Genomic DNA, 21836 nt, shown 5'->3' on the forward strand with positions numbered 1-21836 from the left:
CAGACATGTGCCAGCAGGCCAGGTTTATACTAAGGTTGAAACTCACATGTTAACGAAGCATTCTACCAACTTGGATACATTCCTAGCTGTGGATTATACTATATTTAACAACTCTAGAGAAAACAAAATGAGAATAGGCAAGTATATTATGACCGACTGGCTCTTATGATCAACAGTTTTTGATTTTCTATGATCTTCTTCCATTAGTACTATCTATCAATTTCACTGCACTTTAGGAAGAAACAATCAAGGAAGACGTAGACCGCATTACCCATGAGGCCTAAGCCTCACTATTTGTGAGAATGTATCTGTGAGGTGTCTTTTAGTCCTTGGTGCAGATCTGCAAAGCATCTGGCCGTAATGACAATGAAGAGATGGGGAAAGTAAAGTAGATGGGAAGTTCTAAGCTCACACTATTCTTCATTAAAACCAAGTTTTATTTTTCTATGTGTTGCTGACAGAATGTTTTATTTGTGTATTTATTATTTGTGTGTGGTACACATACTACATACAGTGTGCACATAGAGACTAGAAGACAACATGCAGAAGTCATTCCTCTCCTTCCAGAATGTGGGTTTGGGGAATTAAACTCAGGCCATCAGGCTTAGAGTTCAATGTCATTACTTGCTAAGCTGTCGTCTCTCTGGCTAGACTCCTATTAAAATTTAAAGATTTTTTTTTTTTTTAACGCCAACCACCCAATTTGTTTTACTGGTGTCTGATTTGACAAGAGCTGTCCTGGGTTAGATGGAGAATGCTAGATAGCCATACAGCAGCAATGAAAACGGTAACAAAGAATTAAATCTTACTAAAACCTTTTTCTGAGTAGTCTTTGATAAGAATGGGAATTAATTTCTATGATACTAGTTATGTGAGGAAGGTCAATGAAGGTCAAAAAATTAAAGTAATTCCCAGGCAAGGTCAATTTTCACATAAAAACCAAGTTCAACAATGACAAGATATAAAACCCAGGTAATACTTCCTCAAAACAGTACAGTTAATACTTCAAAACTGCATACATGGAAAAGATTTTCTGCTCTAGAATTGACTCAAAGATTGATTTAGTCTGTGAGTTTTGACTCTGTTAATTAGCTTATTTGTGCCAGCTATACTGACTTGATCCTACTGGGCTAAAAAGTCCACTCTACATTTACATCAAAAACAAAACCAGGTACACTTATTTATTTTGACTCTTTGATAAACAGTTTGTTTCCTCCAAATGAAGTCTTGCAGAACACCTAAAAGGACCACAAATGAAACCAGTATACAGATCAGGAGGCTTTATATCTATTTGTGGGTGGGGGAAGAGAGAGGCAGAAAGGTGTGTGCAGGAGAGTGTCCAGGAAAACAGTAAGGTTTTAATGCACATATGTATACAAGTGTAGGAGTGTGTGTACATGTGTCTGTGTGTGTGTGTGTAGGCCAGATGACCTCCATTGTTATCCTAAAAACACTATTATCCACCTTCTTTGAGATGGTCTCCCAAAGTCATGGAATTAGAGTGCTAGTTTTTAAAAATGAGGCTAGATAGGCTGGCCACGGAGCCCCACCCCGGGTTCAGACTTCTCTACCTCTCTAGCACTGGAACTGTAAGTGTATGCTACTATGTCTGACCTTCCTGTGTGTTCCTGGGATTGAACTTGGTTTCCTATGCCTGCGCAACCACTTTACTCACTAAGCTCTCTCTCTAATCCAATGAGTAAATTTGAGGAGCTAACAGAGATATTCATTATCTTGATTATGGTGGTTGTTTAATAGTATACATGTATGTCTTGGTTTATGAACTATTTAGTTTAAATGTACAGACTGATATATGTCAACTGCACCACAGCAAAATTGTAAAACAAAGAATAAAAAAAAAAAAACCAAAAGACAAAAAAACCAGACAGGAAACCTGCCAAGCCTTTGCTTTCTCACTCATGTAATGCTCCCCAGAGGCCTATACTGGTACCCAATATTCCATGAAAAAGTATGAAAAAAGTATTCTTAGATACTTATGACATATTTTGCTTCAATCATCAACTAAAGTTTTGTGAATCTCCAGAGACAGTAAGATACTGTACTGCATTTGTTTTAGAAGCACTTTCAAAACGTGCAACTATAAAGTCAACACATAATGAGAATGTATAAATCTAAATAAAGAGGGAATGAGAGGAAAATATGAGAAGCAAAATAAAATTTCCAGTATAATACACACCCAATCTCTAGCATAGGCATTTGAGTTCAGAATAACAAAAAAATAATTTAAAATATCTGCATTCTTACGGATTTTCGAGGCTATCTACTTGCTTTAAAAAATTCAGAGACCACAATGCTTGGGATTGAAGATGGAAACTGATTCTTGATATTTACATTAGATCTGAAATTTATATTATATGTAATATAAATAAAAATACTAATACAATTGTTTAGATATACTTTCTTTGATGTCAAAGAGGAAAAACAAAAATATTCTTTGTAATAAAGCATAGTACATTTCAGTGTAACTCAGAAACCAATATAAATGATCTATACCATTAAACAATGAAAGCAAATAATTTCACTACCAAACCAAAGGTGTTAGCATGTAGTAAGAGATGAATAAGCTGTTCATATACTCACGACTCCCAACATCCTCTACAAAAATCATGTCCACAAGGCATATCCACTGGATCTTCAAATACAGAAATACTGCACATACAAATGTCACACTGGAGATGCACAAGAAAAGTGACTTAGCAAGGTCATACTCTGAAGAGAAGCAATACATTCATTTTGTTCAATAGTTTAATGACAAAAATTATTGCAGTAATTATAAATCTTAAAAACAAAATGTTTCAAGCTACAAAGTCTGTTAAGAGTACCTAGCTTAGACCGAAGAATAAATATCAAGACTGCCTTTCTTTTAAAAAAATATTTGCTATAGAATTTAATGTCTTAATACAAACACCAAGCTTAGTTTACCTATTAATCAGCACTGTGCATCAGGAGAGGGAAACACAAGAAACAAACCATTAGCATCCACTCAGGTCAAGATCACAGGTGCACCATACAACAACCACTTCAGTGTGTGGCATTCACTCTATGCTTACTGGAAAATGCACAGAAACAGGAACTTTGAACTTTGAAAATAGAAATTCAGGATTTTAAGAGTGGCAAATGGGTTGGGGAATGTGGCTTAGTGGTATAGTGCCTGCCCAACAGGGTTGAGCAGCTGGGATCAAGAGTTAGCACCTCCTACCTTCCCCTGCCCCCTCAAATAAATAGCAAAGTAAAGTTTTTGTGCAAGGAAGTCTAACACAACTATGTTACCTTTTAACATGACTTACGAGAAACAAAGATAATGTTAAAATGTGAACTATAGAATAGCATTTTACTTTCCTAAACCACGCAGCACATCTGCTCCACAGCACACCAGTCACCTGCAGCTGATCTCACAGGGGCACTTCCTAAGTGCAGCTCAGCTCTGCTGCAATGAGCACACCAACATACAAATATTCTGTAAATGCTTTTAAAAAACCAGCATTCAGCAAATTCTTTTAAAAATTATGGCAGAAGGAGAGAGAGCACGAGCAAGGAACTCAGGACTGCGAGGGGGGCACCCACACACTGAGACAATGGGGATGTTCTATCGGGGACTCACCAAGGCCAGCTGGACTGGTTCTGAAAAAGCATGGGATAAAACCGGACTTGCTGAACATAATGGTCAATGAGGACTACTGAGAACTCAAGAACAATGACAATGGGTTTTTGATCCTACTGCACGTACTGGCTTTGTGGGAGCCTAGGCAGTTTGGATGCTCACCTTACTAGACCTGGATGGAGGTGGGTGGTCCTTGGACTTCCCACAGGGCAGGGAAACCTGATTGCTCTTTGGGCTGACGAGGGAGGGGGACTTGATTGGGGGAGGGAAATGGGAGGTGGGGAGGAGGCAGAATTCTTTAATAAATAAGTAAATAAATAAATTAATTAAAAAAATGTTTTAGGTTAAACATGCATACTACAAACTAAGTTTTAGTATTTCAAATATGTTGTGTTTAAAATACATTGAATACTTTTAGGTGAAAATACAGGGCATGCCTTTTCATTTTTTTTTAAATTGATTTTTATTGAACTCTACATTTTTCTCTGCTCCCCTCCGTGCCTCTCGCTTCCCCTTCAGCCCTCTCCCATGGTCCCTATGCTCCCAATTCACTCAGGAGATCTTGTCTTTTTCTACTTCCCATATATTTTAGATCTATGTATGTCTCTCTTAGGGTCCTCATTGTTGTCTAGGTTCTCTGGGATTGTGATTTGTGGGCTGGTTCACTTTGCTTTATGTTTAAAAACCACTTATGAGTGAGTACATGTGATAATTGTCTTTCTGGGTCTGGGTTACCTCACATCAAAATGATGTTTTCTAGCTCCATCCATTTTCCTGCAAAATTCAAGATGTCGTTATTTTTTTTCTGCTGAGGGCATGCCTTTTCTAAACTGTTTTGAAGTGAGAAATATTTTGCTTTTTCAACCTATAATTCAGAGATCACAAAAACATTATGTGGTAGGAAGAATTTACCAAAGCATGAAAATAACTGAGCTTTCAAAGCAAGGTACAACATTTAGTTACAATAATATAAACAACCACTCCATGAAACAGTATCACATAGTTTCAAAGTTGAAAGACTAAAAGCAAAGCTATGGGAAATACACTAAGCCATACCAAACTGGTATCTAAATCCCCAGGAGACAGACTGATTTCATCTGGAGAGGTGACAGAAGAGCGTGTAGTCCTTGGAGTTCTTGGGGAAGGAAGAGTGTCCCAGGCATTGTATCCACTTGGTGGTGGAGTTGGCATCTGCACACCTGACCGTTGGCAGCAGTTCTCTGGGTTGGACATCCAAGCTTCAAGTAATTTCTCCCTGTCCCAATCTAAAAAATAAAACAGATGTCTATCAAAATACAGAATTGAAACCTACTAATCACAGAAACAGGATAAATGAAGATGATATATGTCACCCAAGTTAACAAAAATCACAGAATTTATATACAATAGTAACTACAAAGGCATGTCTAGGTAGACTGAAGTTAGTAATGTTTTAAAATATAATTTAAACTCCTATTACAAATATCAATATCTAAGAATGTGCTCAGAATTTCCAGTCATTTTTATTGATATTTTAATGGCTCATATCATTTAGAATTTACTATTTTCTTTAGTAGAGATTTAGTTTAGCCACTTTCCTCTTTTAATTCATAATTTTGCAACTGTCTTCACAATGGTCTCTAGCTGTAAAATGATCATATAGTGCGAAAGGTCATTTGGAAAAGAAACTGGAAATAGAAGAAACTTCCAAAGGAGACCGAGTTGTAAGTAAGGCTTTAGTGAACTAAGTATAAATAAGTGTTAGGGGAATTTAACTCTGGCTTAATTTAAAGCAGATAATCTTCTGTAAACAATTATAAAATGGTTAAGTGAAATATGTTACTATAAAATCCAGAGCCATAAAATTCAGTTTTTTAAAACACAACAAACTAGAATATTCAACTATTTTGCTTGGGGTTGTATATATATCCTAATTTATTTCTCCCAACAAAGTTTTCAGTTATTATTTAGGAAAAGAAACCAGGATGCAGAGACGTTACTTAACTTACCCAAGCTCAGAAAGAGACTTGAAACCTCTTTGAGACTCCAAGAGTGTGTTCTTTCCACTAACACACATTGTCAAGTGTATTAAAAGTGCCCCTCTCAAATGTAAAACAGAACAATATAATTTAGTCATAGCACTTATTCATAAGAGCCAAAGTTAGTCTACAAATTCGATATATGGATAGTTATGTTTATCTTAACACTAACTGCAACGAATAATGGACTCAACCTAGGTACTAATAACAGATGAACAAAAAACCCCTGCCCCCCACATCAACCTAGGTACTAATAACAGATGAACAAAGAACCCCTGCCCCCCACATCAACCTAGGTACTAATAACAGATGAACAAAGAACCCCTGCCCCCCACATCAACCTAGGTACTAATAACAGATGAACAAAGAACCCCTGCCCCCACATCAACCTAGGTACTAATAACAGATGAACAAAGAACCCCTGCCCCCCACATCAACCTAGGTACTAATAACAGATGAACAAAGAACCCCTGCCCCCCACATCAACCTAGGTACTAATAACAGATGAACAAAGAACCCCTGCCCCCCACATCAACCTAGGTACTAATAACAGATGAACGAACAAAGAACCCCTGCCCCCCACATCAACCTAGGTACTAATAACAGATGAACGAATAAAGAACCCCCATATACACTAACACAACTTTTTAAAAGTTCTACTAGAAACCAAACAAAATTAAGTCTTTTAATTTAAGGCAATAGCTTTTCTATTCCGCTTCTACTTCCCATTTCTTATGCCCACTACATCAGAAAACAATGTCTACATTTTCTGTCATTTCCTTAGTATATATAAAATACTATATCAGTTACTATCTCCCCTTTCTTTGCTGTTTCACTCATATGGAAAAGCACTTTAAAAAGTTACTTGCCTTTTTAAAATGCTTTCCAAGCAATCTGATTTAGATTGCAGAGAAAGAAAAAAAATTTCAAACGTGTTTTATCAGTAGTGATTCATTATATAATCACAGACAAAGATTGGCATACATTCAAGTTAAATGCACGATTATTCTGAACAGGAACATTCAGTCTAGCTGACAAAAAGAACACTGCAAGTCAAGCTAAACTGACACTGGTAAAACTATTTATTGTATTATAATGCCAAACTCTCAATGATGTATTAGGAAAACAAGCATGGGGGGGAGATGCCCCAAGACCAACTAACTCTGTCTTACTCTTGGAACAGGAAAGTGTTGAGTGTTAGAAAAGGAAACTCATAACCCAGTGTGTTCAAAAAGAAAAACAGTATTGGCATTTCTTCTTAAGATTGAAAAAAGTGCAACTCATTAAAAAATAATTCTTGACTTTATATAGAAAGCTTAAAAAGAGATTATTAGCAGAGTAAAAAGACAGCTTGCAAACAGGAGGAAATCTTTAGTAGATACATATTGCTAAAATTAATCATACTCTACCCACTAACGACCCAGTCAGTACATGGACGAATACACAGTTCTCAAAACAAACACAAATGTCAACACACACTTTTTAAATGTTCGCATTTGGCCACTGGGTGTCCATCTCACTCTTCAGAATGACTAAGACGTGGAAGGCTAGGGACCCTTCGTCACTGCTGGCTGGGTCTTTACTGGTACAGCCAATATGCAAACCAGCATATAGGTATCTCAAAAACTGGAAAAAAAATCTGCCACATATGACACACTTATACCAACACTTCTAGTTACAGAGTCAAAAGATTTTATACCTTATCACAGAGATACTTGCATATCTATGTTTGTTGTTAGTCATAAAAGCAAGGAAATGGAATCAGCCTACATGGACATAAACATGAAGAGACAACGAAAAGGTGGCACATGCACTGAGATTTAATTCATCTGTAAAGAAAATGAAATGACAAAAATTTCAGGAAAATAAGTAAGTCTAGGAATTACTATATCAAGGCAACTCATACTTAGAGAAATACTGCATGCTCTCTCCTACATGGGTGTAAATATGGGTACATCATGAAATAGAAAGGGGACAAGATGGAAAAAGACTTTAAGGCAGCATGGAGGTTATTAGAATACAGTGACATGAAGAAGGAAAGGGACTGCTGAGGCTGCAGGAATAATAGGTGGCAAGAGAATGGGAAAGGAGTGTAAGGGAGTAGGATCGACAAAACAAGTTGGGAATGAAAATGACAAACCTTCTAACTTTGTATGCTAACTAAAAAAACAAAATAAAGAATCTACATACACATGGTCAAATGAGGTTTTAGGTGAAAAGGCAAGGAGGCAGAGAAGGGTAGAGTTTTTTAGTAAAGGACAAATTTCCATGCAAAAGTTATAATTTTAATCTATATCCTACAAAAACAAACTACAATTTTATCATAAAACTGGACCTGGGAAAGTAGCTCAGTGGTAAAGGTCTTGCTGAGCATACATGGTGTCCAAGGACTGATCACTAGCTACAGCTTCAGAAAGAAGCTGTGAAGCACAAAGGAAACACAGAGGGAGTCAGGCATGGTGACATAAAATTGTGACTCCCATATTGGGGAGGCTTGGACAGGAAGATTGTGACACATTTAAGACTAGCCGAGGGTACAGAGCAAAATCTTAACCACAAACCAACTATCTAGGAGATCAGTCAATCAGTCAAAGTCGTCAAAATTCCAGATAAAATCTTTGTAACTTTAGGTTAGACACAGACTCTATGAGGCAGAATTGGCAACAGCAATGATCCATAAAAATAAATAAAATGATGCTTATTAAATAAAGTTTTTGGTAGCAAGAGAAAGATACTTCTTTTAAGCTGGAAAGCAAATCTCGTTCAGACAAGTAAATAATGAATTTAAAATAACAGAGGAGAGCTCAGAACATGATGCAGACATCTCAACCAATTAAAACTCATCTCAACTAATGAATCTTATATAGTCCCAAATGATGGTAAATTGGTGTAGGAGTTCCTTCTGTTTGTGTGTTGCTTTCATAGGATAATGAATAAAGAAACTGCCTTGGCCTAGTTGATAGGGTGGATCTTAGGTAGGCGGGGAAGACAGAACTGAATTCTGGGAGAAAGAAAGCAGAGTGAGAGAACCACCATGGAGCCGCCAGAATCACACATGCTGAATCTTTCCTGGTAAGCTACTGTCACGTGGCGATGAAATGGGTTAAATCAAGATATGAGAGTCAATAAGAGGCTAGAGATAATGGGCCAGGCAGTGATTTAATTAATACAATTTCTGTGTGGTTAATTCGGGTGTAAGCTAGCCAGGCGGACGGGATGAAAAGCAAAGCCCTCATCCTCCAACAGAGGCAATTCCAGGATTAAAGCTTCAATCTATTCATGGATGTACTGTTGTTGAATAATCTTTCTGTGCTGTATGAAGATGTGCCACATTGATTGGTTTTATAAAAAGCTGAATGGCCAATAGCAATGCAGAATTTTTGGTGCAGAGAGGACACTGGGAAGAAGGGCAGACACCAAGGAGATGGAGAGCAAGCAGGATGGGCATGGCACTACAGAGATGAGATAACAAAGTCACAAGGCAGAAAGCAAGTTAATAGAAATGGGTTAATTTAAGCTATAAGAGCTAGTTAGAAACAAGCCTAAGCTATTGGCCGACTTTTTGTAATTAATAACAAGTCTCCATGTCATTATTGGGGAGCTGATTGATGATGCCACTGATGAAAAAGGCTGAATATAGTACTACTTAAAAAACCAGATTCTAGTGGATCCAGATCTGCCGTGCACCGCGCCCCCGTCTCTGCGCTCTGTGCGCTGGCACCCAGTTCGTGAGCTTCGGGCAAGGGGGCTGGAGGTTAAAATACACAGGCACACACACACAGAGAGACAGCGACACGGGTCATCCTTGAATTCCCCAAGAATGCCCCCTTTATTGTGTTCAGGGAAAGATTATATAGAGATAGCCACGCTCCAGCCAAACCCACCAGAAATCACTCTCCTGCCATCAGGAACTCCTGAAGGTCTCGTGCTCAGAGCAGCTGTAGGCACTCAGATCAGGGGATTACAAGAAATTCAGGATCTGGGGTCTCACTGCTCCCAACACAGATCAGGAGCGACCTAGGCTGGAGCAGGCCAGAGGCAGGGAGCTCCATGGGAGTGGGACTGAGCCAGCGACCTAGCCTGGATCAGGCCTGAGGTGGCAAGCTCCATGGGAGCGGGACTGAGCCAGCGACTTAGGACTGAGCAGGCTGACAGGGAACTCGTGTTGAGTTTGAGCGGATTCAGACCAGGGACATTTATGGAAACAGGACTGAGCCTGCAACCTAGGCTAGAGAACGCAGGACATAGCGAACTCCACAGGAGCAGGTACAGGGAAGCAACCTCTGAGAAAGTGGGCCGGAGCCAAAGACTTCTGCGGGTCCAGGCGTGAGTCTGGGACCTTCGAGGGAGTAGAACCTCTGCGGGTCCAGGCGTGAGTCTAGGACTTCCGAGGAACTAGGCCTGAGCCAGGACTTCTTGCGGGTCCCGGACCTCTGAGGGAGTAGGCAAAAATCAGAGACCTCTGTGGGTTTGGGCATGAGTCTGGGACCTCTGCAGGGGCAGATCAAGACAAGGGACATTTACAGAAACAGGTCTGAGCTGGCAACCTAAGGCAGAACAGGCAGAGGAAACCCCGGGGTAACTGAGTGACCTCGAAAAACAAGGAGTGACCAATGGGGTAACTGGAACCGTGACAATAACTGCACCATGAGGAACAACCATCTGAGCCTTAGATCCACTTAAAAGCAGAGAAAATATATTTAACAAAATCACAGAAGAAAACTTTCCTAACAAAAAGAAAGATATGCCTATGAAGATACAAGAAGCTGCTTACAGAACACCAAATAGACTTGACCAAAAAAATTAAAAGAAAGTCCCCTTGCCACATAATAATCTAAACACTAAACGTACAGAATAAAGAAAGAATATTAAGAGCTACAAAGGAAAAAGGCCAAGAAACATATAAAGGCAGACGTATAAGAACTACCCCTGACTTCTCAATGGAGAAAATGAAAGTCAGAAAGTCCTGGTCAAGTGTTATGCAGACATTAAGAGACCACAGATGTCAGCCCAGACTACTATACCCAGCAAAACTTTCGATCACGATAGAAGGACAAAACAAGATATTCCATGACAAAACCAGATTTAACCAATACCTAGTCACAAACCCAGCCCTACACAAAGTACTAGAAAAAAAACTCCACCCCAAGGAAGTTGGCTACACCAACAAAAACACAGACAATTGATCTCACAGCAGCAAGTCCCAAAGAAGGGAAAACACACAAAATAACATCACCACCAAAAAAACCCTAAATTAATAGGAGATAGCAATCACTGGTCATTAATATATAGAGCTTAAATCATACATTAAACCCTTCCACACTTCATGCTCACAAGTCAGACAAAAAATTAACAGAGAAATAAGGGAACTAACAGATGTTATGACTCAAATGGACTTAACAGACATCTATAGAACATTACATCCAAACAGAAAAGAATATACCTTCTTCTCAGCACCTCATGGAACCTTCTCAAAAATTGACCACATAGTCTGTAACCAAGCAAACCTTAACAGATACTAAAAATTGAAATAACACAAAGTATCTTATTGGATCACTATGGTTTTAAACTAGAATTCAAAAGCAACAATGATTCCAGAAAGCCCACAAACACATGGAAATTAAACAATGCTCACCTGAATCATCAATGGGTCAAGGAAGAAATGAAGGGACAAATTAAAGACTTCCTAGAATTCAATGAAAATGACCATACAACATACCCAAATTTATGTGACACAATGAAAGCAGTATTAAGAGGAAAGGCAATACCACTAAATACCTACATAAAGAAGCTGGAAAAATCCCATACTAGTGAATTAACAGAACGTTTGAAAACTTTAGAACAAAAAGAAGCAAACTCACCTAAGAGAACTAGTCAGCAGGAAATAATCAAATTGAGAGCTGAAATAAAAAACAAAAAAACAAAAAAACAAAAAACAAAGTAAACAATACAAAGAATCAAGGAGACAAAGAGTTGGTTCTCCCGAGAAAATCAACAAAATAGACAAACCTTTATCCAAGCTAACCAAAAGGCAGAGAGAGAATATCCAAATTAACAAAATCAGAAATGAAAAGGGGGACATAACAACAGACACTGAAAAAAATACAGAGAATCATCAGGTCATATTTCAAAAGCCTGTACTCCACAAAATTGGAAAACTTAAAGGAAATGGGCAACTTTCTGGATAAATATCACTTACAAAAATTAGATCAAGAACAGATATGCAAATTAAATAGACCTATAACTGCTAAAGAAATAGAAAAAGTCATCAAAAGTCTCCCAACCAAAAAAAAGTTCTGGAGTAGATGGTTTCAGCTAAGAATTCTACAAGATTTCAAAGAAGAATACTAATACTCCTCAAATTATTACACACAACAGAAACAGAAGGAACACTGCCTAACTCTTTTTATGAGTCTACAATTACCCTGATACCCAAACCACAGAAAGATATTACTAAGAAAGAGATTTACAAACCAATCTCACTCATGAACATTAATGCAAAAGTACTAAATAAGATACTGGCAAATCGAATCCAAGAACACATCAGAACCATCATCCACCGTGATCAAGTCGGCTTCATCTCACAGATGCAGGGATGATTCAACATATGAAAATCTGTCAACGTAATCTACCACATAAACAAGCTGAAAAATAAAAACCACATGATCATCTCATTAGATGCCAAAAAAGCTTGCTGTAAAGACACTGAGAACTGACGGCCTCTGCCTCCCAAGTGCTGGGATTAAAGGCATGAGTGGTTACCACCTGACAATTTTATTTTTGGCTTTTTGAGACTGGTTTCTCTGTGTAGCTCTGGTTGTCCAAAAAATTCATTCTGTAGACTAGGCTGGCCTTGAACTCTGTCTCCCAACTGTTGGGATTAAGGGCATGTGCTACCACTGACAGTCTCCACTGTGTCCTGTTTATAAATAAAGGAAACAGTACTATAACACATTTACATCTTAAATATGCCAAGTTTAGTTTTACCTACTACAAATATTTCTCAGTACAATTATCTGCTTTGATTCTGTCTTATTAATCATTTAGCAAACAATTACTGAATGTCCTTTAAGTCAGGCAGTGAAGATAGAATGATAGGAAAAACTACCCACAATCCTGTCTTCATGGAACTTACAGTAAGGAGATCAATAAGCATACACACAAGTTCACCACTGTTAAAAGCACTCTGAAGAGGCAGACACTCCTTATCAGGGAGGAAGACAAGGTGGCCCCTGGGAAACTGCAAGGCATGTACATCTAAAAAATGAATGGAAGCTGACCAGATGAAAATGGGAAAGGCACTATGGGCAGAGGGAACACTTTATGTGCAGAGGTCTGTGTGCAGAGGGATGGTGGCAGTACTGTGACATTAAGAAGGTCAACACGGCTGAAGCATGGAGCTGAGGGAAGGAAAAGCACTGTGAGATGAAACTGAAGAACTGGCAAGGGGTTGGCCACATAGGCTATTGCAAAAAATATTTCTATCCTCAGTTTTGCAATGATAGGAAATTAAAGTAAAGCTGGGCTCAGTGACATGAAGGGTTAACTGTTATGACTAAGTTTGAAAAGATTATTATGAGTAGAGTAGGAAGAACAAAAATTGGATAGGTGAAGGAAAGAAACAAACTAGAAGGCTACTGCATGCTGCAAACGGAGGCAAGGGTGGTCCAGGCAAGGTGGTGCAAGCATAGCAAAGAGAACTAGCAGTTTGGTAATGAGAAGGTCCAGGGCCTCAGGAAGAAGGAAACGTTTGTGTTCCATGTTTGTCCGTTCATTACCCAGCCGGTTGTCTGCTGCTTCCATCTATAGAAACAGGGAATACCAGTGAACAAGGTACACAGGAAGAGGAGATTGCAGATTTAACACAGAGAACTTAGGGTGTTTTTGATATGTTCTGGAAGGACTTTCAAAAAGGTGTTATAAAGAAGATATGGTGCTTGAAACAAAGATGTGCTGTGGAGGGAGAAATCTACACTGAGGAAAGTCTTGGGTAAAGATGGTCTGTGTTGAAGATGATAACATGCCAAAACAGTGATGAGCAATCTATTGATATGAATGTGGTAGTTTGAATGTATTTGGCCCCCTAAATTCACAGAAAGTGGCACTATTAGGAGGTATGGTCTTGTTGGAGGAGGCTGGATGACATACTCTTTTAACTTAGATCTTGAAGGCTGGAGGGCACACCTTTAATATGGACTACATCTTCTGGAGGAAGAGTGTCACTGTGGGGGCGGGCTTTGAGGTTTTATATAAGCAGGATACCACTCAATGTGTCAGTTGACTTCCTGTTATAAGATGTAGTAGTCTTTGCTCCAGCACCACCTCTGTCTGCATGGCTCCATGCTCCCTGCCATGATAGGCTGACCTCTGGAGTATAAGCAAGTCACCACAATTAAATGTTTTCTTTGTAAAAGTTGCCATGGTCGTGGTGTCTCCCCATAGCATTAGAAACCCTAACTAAGACATAAGGACAAGTAAGTTAGTACTACACTAATTTAGAAACTTTATTTATTTATTTTTTAACAAGTCCCATTAAATCTCCTAAGCTCAGGAGTTTGAAGCATTTGCTGCCCTCGCAGAGGACACTGTTTTGATTCCCAGGACATATATGGTGTTTCACAGCGACAAGTAACTCTAGCTGTAGGAGATCCAACACACTTCTCTGACCTCCGCGGCACCAGGCCAGCATGGAATGCACATACACACATGCAGGCAAAACTTTCATACACATAAAAGCAAACTAAATGTTTTTAACACCTAAGGTTTTTTTGTTACTGCAAAAAGTCTAAGAGCATATCTTTCGGATTTAAATAGCATTGAGAAAACACAGTAAAACGTGTAGTACTTCTGCTTAATTTAGGCCCGTTTTATTATGTTAGGTTAGATTTGACAACAGAGAGCATAGCCTATATTTCTATGAAAAGCAGAGTGTCAGCAAGACTATACAGTCTTCTAGACAGTTAAGTTTACAGCTCTCAAAACAGAGCTTTACTTATAGTAATGGAGGGTGGCTCTGTGCACTGTGCCATACTCAAATAGAACTGATCTCTGTAAATCTTATTTATCAAATATCAGTAATACTACCTAAACAATACAAAAGCGAGGCCCATTAGAAAACTCATATACTGCACCTATTGCTTTAATAGGAGAAATAAAAATCAAATACTTCGGCAAGTTATCAGAACCAGGCACAGTGGTATGTGTCTGGTCTTGGGTAGTTGAAGGCTAACTGTGATCTGGAGACTAGTTTGTCCATTCTGAGAGACAAAAACAAAGACAAAGACCACTTCCTAAATATAACTCCAGCAGAAAAGACACTGAGAGAAACAATTAATAAATGGGACTTCCTGAAACTGAAAAGCTTCTGTAAAGCAAAGGACATGGTCAACAAGACAAAATGACAGCCTACAGAATGGGAAAATGTCTTCACTGACACCACATCAGACCGAGGTCTGATCTCCAAAATATACAAAGAACTCAAAAAATTGGTCATCAAAAGAACAAGTAATCCAATAAAAAAATGAAGTTCAGGCCTAAACAGAGAACTCTTAACAGAGAAATCTAACATGGCTGAAAGACACTTGAGTAAATGTTCAACATTCTTAGTCATCAGGGAAATGCAAATCAAAACAACTCTGAGATTTCATCTTACATCTTATACCTGTAAGAACGGCCAAGATCAAAAACACTGATGACAACTTATACTGGAGAGGCTGTGAGGAAAAGAGAACACTTCTGCAAGCTGATACAGCCCCTTGAGATGTCAGTGAGGCGATTTCTCAGAAAATTAGGAAACAACCTTCCTCAAGACCCAGCAATACCACTTTTGGGTATATATCCAAAGGATACTCAATTGTGCAACAAGGACATCTGCTCAACTATGTTCATAGCAGCATTGTTTGTCATAGCCAGAACCTGGAAACAACCTAAATGTCCGTTTACCGAAGAATGGATAAGGAAAATGTGGTACATTTGCACATTGGAGTACTACACAGCAGAAAAAAATAATGACATCTTGAATTTTGCAGGAAAATGGATGGAGCTAGAAAACATTATTTTGGTGAGGTAACCCAGACCCAGAAAGATAATTATCACGTGTACACACTCATAGGTGTTTTTAAAACATAAAGCAAAGACAACTAATCTACAAACCACAATCCCAAAGAACTTAGACAGCAATGAGGACACTAAGAGAGACATACATAGATCTAATCTACATGGGAAGAAGAAAAAGACAAGATCTCCTGAGTAAATTAAGAGCATGGGGACCTTGGGGGAGGATAGAAGGGAGGAGGGGAGAGGCAGGGAGGGGAGCAAAGAAAAGTGTAAACCTCAATAAAATCAATAAAAAATAAAAAACAGCACAAGATTCAGATTCACCATTGATTAACTTGGGTGATATTTTCTAAAGTACCCTCTCCCCTTTCTGGGCCTTACATGTTGAATTAAAAGCCTTGTTTCTAGAACAACAACAACAACAAAGGCAAAAATAAAATGACAAAACCAAAAAAAAGAATAAAAAGCCCACCAAAATAAAAAGCAAACAACAAAAAGTTATCATAGAAAGGGTAATGGCAAACAGAGAAATTTAATTCGAGTTTAGTTGTGAGAACATAGGTATCTGGCAAAGATGACTATTTGCAAAAGTGCAGAACTGTTACTTGTACTTAGGAGTAGCTGCCTGGCTAAAATCCGGCCAGTGAAATACGTGTAGGAATGACATATAACACATTTGAGATGGGCTCAAAATGTAACCACACTATTCTTCTCTTTCTGACTGGTTGGCTAGGATGGAGATAAATCATTTCCAGATGTCACGTTTTGGTCCCTGAAGGACTGTGTGGAACTCTGTTTCACATCAAGATAGAAATGCTTTGAACCATGTAATAAGATTAAGAGATGTTTCAACAGCAAGCTGATCCTAAGTGCTAATGTAGTTCTTCCTTACCCACTGAGGACAAGTCCTAAGATTTTCATTAGAAGCCTGTGGATGGTACTGACCCATATGTATGTAATTTTAAGTGCATGTGTACCAAGGACTGTTTTTAAATACAAACATGATAAAGTTCAGTTTATAAATTACCAACAACTACTTGGATAGTTGTAGCAATGTACTCTAACAAAACTCCCAACATCAGTATGCTATGAACTTGAGCATTAGTTCTGTCATACTGTAAAGGCTGATCTAATATGGAGATGGCCACTAACTGATGAAGGGTGAGTACAGCTTACAGGTCCGAAAGACTGGACAAAAGACTGATTTGCATCTTGAGCCTGAGGGTGTGAAATCTCATGCAATTCTGAATGGTGTGTAATTAAAAACTTAGTTTGATTCTTAAACTTTCCATTGATAATTATGAGCTATAGCCGAGGTAACTAAAACCATGAAGAACAAAAGCACACACTGGAATAAAGGAGATAATGCCATATAATGGACCCCACTGATGAATAGCCAGGCTTGCACCTTATTTCTTCAAACTATTTTTGCTGTTTTTATTTTTAGGTTTCTGAAATAGACTATAACCTTACTATGCAGCCCATAGTGATCCTCCTATCTTTCATTCTTAAGCGCTGAGATACGAGGAAGAAGATACTACATCTTGTTTTCTGTACTACATTAAACTACACATACTTTGTGTGAAAGAGGTTAAACAAAAGGGTAGAATATATTTAGTGCTAAGAGCCTGACTCTAAAGAAGCATGGTAACATAATTTAAGGCATTTCTTATTTCTATTTTAGTTTGGTCTCCCTCTGTAACCTAGGCTCATCTTGAATCCATCATACTGATGTCCCCGCCTCCTAAATTACAGGATTCTATACAAGTTTTCATATTATGATTATTAGGCATTAATGTCAGGTAAAAGGAGACCATTCTGCTACTGAATTGTCTCACTAAGCAAGGACTCTACAAACTGAGATGTATCTCCAGTCCCAAAAGGAATTTCTAAACTTAAGTTTTTTGACCCAGGATTTTCTTTGGAATTTAAAAGATGATAAACAAAAAACAATTTTAAAGCAAAAACACAGATTTTAAAAACATCTAAAAATAAAATTCAAGTATGTTTATTCATTTCACAACTATTTCCTGAAATTAATTAATATATATTTTGGTATTATGGAAACATACACACACACTAAGGCGTTTCCAGGTTAATAAAGAAGAAATGCAAATAAAGACATTTACTATTTTAGTCTGAGTGTGTAAGGCATTGGTTCTCAACCTGTGGGTTGTGACTGTCTTAGGGAAACCATTTATTTCTATGTTTTTAGGAACTGAGACACTGCTTCCCTATCCATCTCCGGGCAGGTCCACCCACATAATATGGGCCAACATATGAGTACCTGGAACTGTATGCGTTAAAGGCTTTCAGCATTATCAAGGTTAAGAACCACTCGTGTAAGACATGTATGTATGTATGTGTGTGTGTGCTGTGTATACAATATAATGGAAACAAGAAGAGTCCCAAAAGATGGTAAGAGAAATTCCTAGAAGGGTGGCTTTTAAGGACAAATTGGGATACATGGTAAAAAAAACTGGAGAGTCTAACAGCTCAGAAGAAACGGGTGTCACAGGTCTACTTTAAAAAACAGGATGGGTTTAAAGTCTGGGGAGACAGTGATCCCTGCAATGATGGGCTCAGATTTGCATTGTAAAACAACACAAAGTATGTGCTAGATGAAAGGAAAACAAAACTAAAGATTAGTCCAAGGTAACACAATGCTGAAAACTAGTAAGTCTAAATTCCAGTCATCAATGGGAATGGAAGAACAAAGAAGATGAGCTGAGGCTGGGATACTTAAGAACAGAAATGATGGGAACCAGCTAGAAATGACACGATGAGGAGGGAAAGATGACATTCATATTTCTGCCAGGGTAATTAGTTAGACTGATGTCCACCTATCAGTGAGTAGTTAACAGAACATAGTGTTAGGTAGTATGGAAAATGACTGATAAGCACTTAGACATACAGTTTAGAAAACCTGGTTACAGCCGGGCGGTGGTGGCGCACGCCTTTAATCCCAGCACTCGGGAGGCAGAGGCAGGTGGATCTCTGGGAGTTCGAGGTCCGCCTGGTCTACAAGAGCTAGTTCCAGGACAGGAACCAAAAAAGCTACGGAGAAACCCTGTCTCGAAAATCAAAAAAAAAAAAAAAAAGAAAGAAAACCTGGTTACAGTCAAGACGATAGATTTGCAGCTATTATCAGGTCATTTTAAAAACTATTGGTTTCAGGAACCAAAAAGCTACGGAGAAACCCTGCCTCGAAAATAAATAAATAAATAAATAAATGAAAACAAACAAAAAAAACAACAAAAAAAAACCTATTGGTTTCATAGTAGTCCACTTAGCAAACTTGTTTAAATATATTTATTTCTGAGCTCGACCTCACATCTTAAGATTCTGATTCTCTGAAGTTTGCCTTGGAATCTATGTTTAATTTCCCAGACGATTTCTTTTATAGTACATTTAGGAGTCATTGGTACATAACTAGAATACTGTGGTTCAGAAGGAAAAAACAATAGAACCATGCAAGCACTAGTGATAATGGGATAGCCAATAAACTGGCAATAGTGGTCCCTAATCCATGATGAAACACCAAGCTCTGAATATTTATTTATTTATTTAATTTTATTTTGAGACAGGGTTCCTTTGTGTAACAGGTCTGACTGTCCTGGAACTCCTAGCTTTGTAGAAGAGGCTGGCCTTGAACTCACAGATCTACCAGCCTCTGCTTCCCAAGCGCTGAAATTATTATGAACAAAAGATGACACAAACATTTTGGGAAGTAACCAAGTAACATTCTATTTTGGTGTTCAGGATAAAGACCCCTTGCTAAAAATAGACAACTAGTGTAGTGGCATTTCAAATGTACTTTAATAAATAAAACTGCCTGAAGATCTGAGAGTGAAACAGTCCCACTGGTCAGCCTTAAAGACCAGGTTATGGTAACACACGCCTTTAATCCCAGTAGGCACAGGAGTTACCACAGAAACTAGGTGATGGATGCCTTTAATCCCAGCCGTAGAGAGGATTATAAAATGGGAGGAAACAGCTCTCAACACAGTCTCAAGAGATTCCTAGAGAAATCGGCGATTTCTCAGGAAATTTGGGATCAACCTACCCCAAGATCCAGTAATACCACTATTGGGAATATACCCAAGAGATGCCCCATCAAATGACAAAAGTATCTGTTCAACTATGTTCATAGCAGCATTGTTTGTAATAGCCAAAACCTGGAAACAACCTAGATGCCCTTCAATGGAGGAATGGATGAAGAAAGTGTGGAATATATACATATTAGAGTACTACTCAGCAGTAAAAAACAATGACTTCTCGAATTTTGCGTGCAAATGGATGGAAATAGAAAACACTATCCTGAGTGAGGTATCCCAGACCCAAAAAGAGGAACATGGGATGTACTCACTCATAATCGGTTTCTAGCCATAAATAAAGGACAATGAACATATAATTTGTGATCCTAGAGAAGCTAAATAAGAAAGTGAACCCAAAGAAAATCGTATAGTCATCCGCCTGGAGAGGGGAAGTAGACAAGATTGCAGGGCAAAAACTGGGAACTTGCGGGTGAGGTGGCATGGGGCAAAGGGGAAATGGGATGAGAAACGTGAGAAGGGGAGGATGGGAGGAGCTCGGGGGATTGGGGTGGTTGGGATATAGGAAGGGAGGATACGGGAGCAGCGAAGTATATATCCTAACTAAGAGAGCCATCCTAGGGTTGGCAAGAAACTTGACTCTAGAGGGGTGTGCAGGTGTCCAGGGAGATGTCCCCAGCTGGTACCTTGGGCAACTAAGGAGAGGGAACCTGAAATGACCCTATCCTATACTGATGAATATCTTGCATATCACCTTAGAACCTTCATCTGGCGATGGATCGAGGTAGAGACAGAGTCTCAATTTGGAGCAACGGTCTGAGCTCTTAAGGTCCAAATGAGGAGCAGAAGGAGGGAGAACATGAGCAAGGAAATCAGGACCACGAGGCGTGCACCCACCCACTGTGACGGTGGAACTGATCTATTGGGAGCCCACCAAGGCCAGCTCGTCTGGGACTGAATAAGCATGGGTTGAAACTGGACTCTCTGAGCATGGTGGACAATGAAGGCTGATGAGAAGCCAAGGACAATGGCACTAGCTTTCGATCCTAATACATGAACCGGCTTTGTGGGAGCTTAGCCTGTTTAGATGCTCACCTTCCTGGACGTAGATAGAAGACCTTCGTCTTCCCGCAGGGCAGAGAATTTGGACTGATCTTCAGTATCGAAAGGGAGGGGGAATGGTGTGGGGGGTGGAGAAGAGGAGAGGGGATGGGGGAGGGGAGTGGGCAATATTTGGGAGGAGGGGAGGGAAATGGGAAACGGGGAGCAGGTGGAAATATTAATTAAAAAAGAATTAAAAAAAAAAAAAGAGATTCCTAGAGGCAGGATCGCCATTTCAGGTAGAGGTAAGAGCCAGCAGCTAGCTGTTTTGCTTTTTGGATCTTCAGGTTGAACCCCAATTTCTGATCCAGAGTTTTTATTAATCATGCTTCAAACTAGAGTTTCAAATAACTAGAAGAGAATATTACTGTTCTGTTTTAAAATGTATTTCTGTTATGGGATATTTATATACTATGTCAAGATGTATTGCTGGGATTTGTATAATAAAATCTTAATGGTCAATAACTAGGCAGGAGGTATAGGCCAGACATCTAGGCAGAGATAGAATTCTGAGAAGAAGAAAGCTAGAGTCTCTAGCCAGATGTAGAGAGAAAACAGAAGGTGCAAGATGGAAGAGAGATAACACAATGTAGCAGAACATAGATTAATATAAATGGATTAATTTAAGTTGAGAGCTAGCTGTGACAAGTCTAAGATAAATGTCAAACTTTCATAATTAATAAAAAGTCTCTGTGTCATTACTTGGGAGCTGACTGGTGGGACTGAGAAAGACTCATTACATTCCTTTTTATTTAGACAAAAAGAGGGAAATGTGGGATATTTGTACACTGTGTGGAGATGTATTGCTGTGATTTATGTAATGAAAAGCTTAACAGCCAATAGCTAGGCAGCAGGGAGAGAACTCTGGGATGAAGAAAGGTGGAGTCGCCAGCCAAACATAGAGGAAGAAGGACATGTAGGAGGAGAGGTAAAACCCACAAGTCACATAGACGAATAGAAATGGGTTATTTTAAGTTATAAGAG

The 21836-nt window shown here is 38.8% G+C and overlaps 1 protein-coding gene across 8 annotated transcripts in view; it reads right to left on the reverse strand.

Annotated features, from left to right (window-relative positions):
- Positions 1 to 21836, reverse strand: part of Ankib1 (ankyrin repeat and IBR domain containing 1) — a 157441-nt gene that overhangs the window by 50128 nt on the left and 85477 nt on the right. For all 8 annotated transcript variants that reach the window (XM_057765633.1, XM_057765599.1, XM_057765625.1 and 5 more), the window contains 2 exons: positions 4679 to 4887; positions 2602 to 2690 (listed from right to left, as the gene is read on the reverse strand). In XM_057765633.1, the coding sequence (XP_057621616.1) occupies positions 2602 to 2690; positions 4679 to 4887 (298 nt within the window). The remainder of the gene's footprint in view (positions 1 to 2601; positions 2691 to 4678; positions 4888 to 21836) is intronic.

Source organism: Chionomys nivalis, chromosome 1 (genome assembly GCF_950005125.1).
Source record: "Chionomys nivalis chromosome 1, mChiNiv1.1, whole genome shotgun sequence".
Taxonomy (NCBI): Eukaryota; Metazoa; Chordata; class Mammalia; order Rodentia; family Cricetidae; genus Chionomys; species Chionomys nivalis.